At 47.9% G+C, this 4147-nt stretch overlaps 1 protein-coding gene across 1 annotated transcript; it reads right to left on the reverse strand.

Moving 5' to 3' along the window:
• Nucleotides 1-318: 318 nt before the first annotated feature.
• Nucleotides 319-3043, reverse strand: LOC121437465 (protein LDOC1-like). The gene is made up of 2 exons (XM_041637340.1): nt 2962-3043; nt 319-1635 (listed from the first exon to the last, which is right to left on the reverse strand). Exons 1-2 carry the CDS (start codon nt 3041-3043, stop codon nt 1130-1132), a joined length of 588 nt encoding a protein of 195 aa, XP_041493274.1. The 3' UTR covers nt 319-1129.
• Between the last annotated feature and the right edge of the window lie 1104 nt (nt 3044-4147).

The raw sequence follows: 4147 nt of genomic DNA on the forward strand, positions 1-4147 counted from the left end.
GGAACCTTTACTATACCCAAGAAGATGCCTGCACTGTCAGTTGAATTACTAATAATCCCTTTTCACTCTTCAAAGTGACCTAATATGACATAATATACCCCCTACTCAGCCACCCCTTCATATGCCACCTTGGAAGCCCCAGAAAATATTTCTTCACCAAAGTGCTTAAAACCCTAGGCTATCTGTCTTCTGGAGACTAGAAATAAACGTGAGAATACTAGAATTGAATCAAGTTCCCTGATTTCAATGAAATAATGGAGATAAGAACGGCAAAAGAAAATAAAAGCTCTTAACCATGAAAAGACAATTTTGTTCTAGTTTTGCAGTGCTTGATATTTATTGAAAAGAATGCCATTGCTTTTTCCAGGTACTAGAGGGGATCTGGGCTGAACGCCTGTTCGCTTGTTTTTATTTTAGTACTACTTGTCCATATGTACACATCTGTGGGACTGCTGCAATTCTGAAAGAAAAGTGACAGCTGTGCAAAACTGATGCACACAAGAAAAGAAACATCAACATTACAACTGACAGGCAGGCACATCAGGCTCCTGCAGCAATCTGGTCAGGCAGAGGAGGAACCTGGGAGTAGGAGAACTAACCAGGCTGTAAGACTGGCCCCTTCAGGGGTTGGTGAGCTGTCCAAATCAGAGTCTGAATAGGTGTAGCCAATTCCGTCATCTTCTTCTTGGTCCTTATCTTGAAAGGTGGATGGCTGCAGATGAGATGCGGTGGGTGGTGGTGGTGAGGTGACAGGCACACGTTTCTGGGCAGATGTAGGATGGCGATCCAGTGGAAGCCAGCTGGCAGGAATGCAGGTGGTCGGACCAGTTCAAACACAGGCCTGGACAAAGGCTGGAGCTCAAAACACAGTTCAGATTAGGATAGGGGTGCCTGGATTGGTTGAAGCTGAACAGTGTGAGCTTCAGAGAAAGGCCCAGGCCCAACTCAAGCACTTTCAGCAGGTTACTGGAACAAAGACAAGTACTAAAAGGGATGAAGGAGCGAAGTGACTGGCAGGGGAGAGGATGGCAATGCAAAGGGAGCGCGGTGGCAGGAGGAGTAGCGGGTCAGGGCAGGGAGGAGGCAGCGTGCAGGGCCCTCCCCCTCTAGGCCTCAGGGGGCTCAGGGCCTAGAAATCATCGTCTTCCTCGTCATCCTCATCATCATCATCATCCTCCTCGTCGTCATCCCAGCCAAAATACTGCTTCATCTCCTCGACAAAGGCCCGATAATCACAGAGGATCGGGCTATCCATCAGTATGTATGGCACTACCCAATCCTCTGCTTCCCCGGAGAGGAGGCTGATCAGGAATGCCACTTTCATGCCGTCGTTGCAGAAGATATCATCATTCACAAGCATGTAAGCCATCGTCTGCACAACAAACTCGGGGAGCCGGCCGCTCTCGCCGTGAAACCTTGAGGGGAAGGGCACCGGACAGTTCCGCCGACGTACCTGGCGCAGCAGAGTGGCCCGCTCACACACCAGCAACCGCAGCTGTGTCACGAGCCGGCTGTTCTCCATGCACAGGGCGTGGTGGCGCACCAGAAGCGCGTGCAGAAGCAACACCATTTCATCCACAATGGTGAATCGCTTGGAAGGACTCGGGCTCAGGGGCTCGGATCTGCTCTGCGGAGCTGCTCACGGAGGCCTAGCAGGAAGTGCGTGTCCTCAGAGGAGTGCTGACCGTGGCAAGGCGCAGAGGGTCAAGCTGGTGGCGGAAGCTCCACCCACAGGTCACTCAGGTTGCTCCCGCGCCAGCGCAGTTCAGTGAGGAAGGCGTGGCGGGGGGCGGGGCTGGATGGCGTGGGGGTGTGGCCGGGGTGGGACTGGGGGGGGGCAGAGGAGGAGGGCGTGACCAAGGGAGCATCGCCACAGGCCCCTGCCAGTTCCCCCAGCCTGAAGGAGAAAGGCTGAGGTGGGGGCTAGCCAAGCTTGCCACAGTGGAGGGCTGTGTGAGCTTAGGGCATAGAAACTCAGCACTCAGGGCTGGTCTGCGCCAGCTGAAACTTCTCTCCAGCCAGTCCGTTCATCCAATACAGTGCTCCTTTGTGGGCCTGCCACCATCAGCACTTTTTAGAGTAATTCTTTTTTATCACATTTCCTTGTTTGTTTAAGTTTCTCCCAGAGAAATAACACTGCTCTGAGGGCCACACTGCAGGGGACATCATTTGAGTTCAGAGTCTTATAGACACGAAAGGGGTGCCTCTTTCATTAAATAAATAAATAAATAATACTCAAGGACTACTCTCCAGTTGTGAAATAATAGTTTCATTAGAAAGACGTCCAAAATCAACACACGGTATCCACTTGTAAGCATCCTATCTTTGAATTTTTCCAAATTCCTATTATCAGTGTCTTTGTTCCTGATACACTGCCATGAGCGCTGTAAAATTATTCTGCCTGCCTATTCTGAATGTAATTAGTTGTTGATCACTAAGTTTGGGCCAGGAGCCTTGAGCTGATACCTATTGTGTCTGCTATTTAAAATGCATCTCCAAATTCAATAACTTCGGCTACCCTGATCCCTGCCTTCTCTCATCCTCTGTCACGTCTAATCCCTTAGCTGTCATTCTTGCCTTTTTGGAGCATATTTTCTGGAATAGCCTCAGAACACTTTTAGAATGGCAGTTGGATCTCCCTGATTCTCCAGCAGTTTCCCCTCTGCTGCTCTGAATAATAAGCAAGCTCTTGGTCATAAAATACAGGGCCCCGCTTATCCATGCCCTCTTCACATGGTCTCCTGTCCCCATTCATATCACGCAGTTCTGGCCTCCCCTCAGAACCTTTGTCCCTTCTATCTATCTTCTTTTCCCCTTTACCTGCCTACCTCATCTTTATACTACTTTCAGAAAGGGCTTTCCAAACTGTCTCATCTGTATGTGTGTTCTCTATCAGCAATTCATAGCCCTGACCCTTACTTCACTTATCTACATAGTATTCGTCATATTAAATATCATCACCTGCCTCAACTTTCAAAGGGAAGTCAGTGCGGCAAAGGGGCTTGACTTTGCCAGCCCCTCTGTCCCCAGTGCCTGCAAACATGCCTAGTCCAGAGAAGGGGCTCCACAGATATCTGGCAAAGGAAAGGGTCTTGAGGCACAGGTATTGAGAGAAAAAATAAGAGGTGGCTACATAGTGTACTCAGAAATACCCTCCAATTGTCCAGTAAACTCCACTTTGGACCCTAAAACAATCTCCTTGGGAAAATGATAACTGATGAAATAAAAATGACAAGACAAACCCTTGAAAGCACTCTCATTTAGTTAGTCCTTTACAATCAAACTGATCTGTCAGCCATGGAAGGGGGAGGCTGGCAAAGAGGAGAAAACCAGAGCCATAGCTCAAGTCTAGAGAAAAGGAAGCCTCGCACTGCTGAAAAAGAGACTGTAGAGGAAGTATGAGCCCTTGTCTTCTCCTGTGCTGCTAAAACTCCTACTAGACAAGAAACTCCTCGAGATCCTGAAGATTAAAGTTTAATTGGGGATAAAAAGATTGGGGAGAGGCGAGGGTATAGCTGGGATAGGCAAGACTAAGGATACATGAAGAAGCCTGATAGAAATCTACTAGTTTGTAAGCTAAATAAGCAAATATAATATGTAAAAAATGGAATTATGGATAGACCGTGCTACTTCCTGAAAACATGAGCTATTAAATGAAAATCTCAACGCCGGGCACTGGATACCTCCTTAACAGCCCCAGAGGCACCCTAAAAAATACAGGCTACTGACAGTGCTCTTTGTTGCTCATGATAACTGGATAGAAAGAGCCCATACATAGCTGAAAACAACACACACTTTGGATGCAGGGCGTAGAGAAAACAACTGAAGATTGATCAGGAAGCTTTCTCCCTGCTTGCTGGCTGTCTCTTAATAAAAGTCAAACATTTTGAAGGCCTGGACTACCTTTGTCCTGTTCCTGCAGCCACAGGATGAAGGAAAGCAGATAAGACAAACACCAAGATTCCCTCTAGGGTGCCCTTTGATCTTGGAGGGCAGGAAATGGCCAGTTCAAAAAAACACAGAGCTGAGCAAAGACTTTTTAAAACAATGTTTCCAAGTTTGCAGGCAGTAGAGGCAGGCAGTTGGGGATGGCTCACTGAGGAAGTGGGGAAGAAAATTCAAAATCAGTATTAGACAGCATATATAG

This window comes from Microtus oregoni, unplaced genomic scaffold, assembly GCF_018167655.1.
Source record: "Microtus oregoni isolate MIOR12 unplaced genomic scaffold, Mior012 000052F_ref0000163, whole genome shotgun sequence".
Classification (NCBI taxonomy): Eukaryota; Metazoa; Chordata; class Mammalia; order Rodentia; family Cricetidae; genus Microtus; species Microtus oregoni.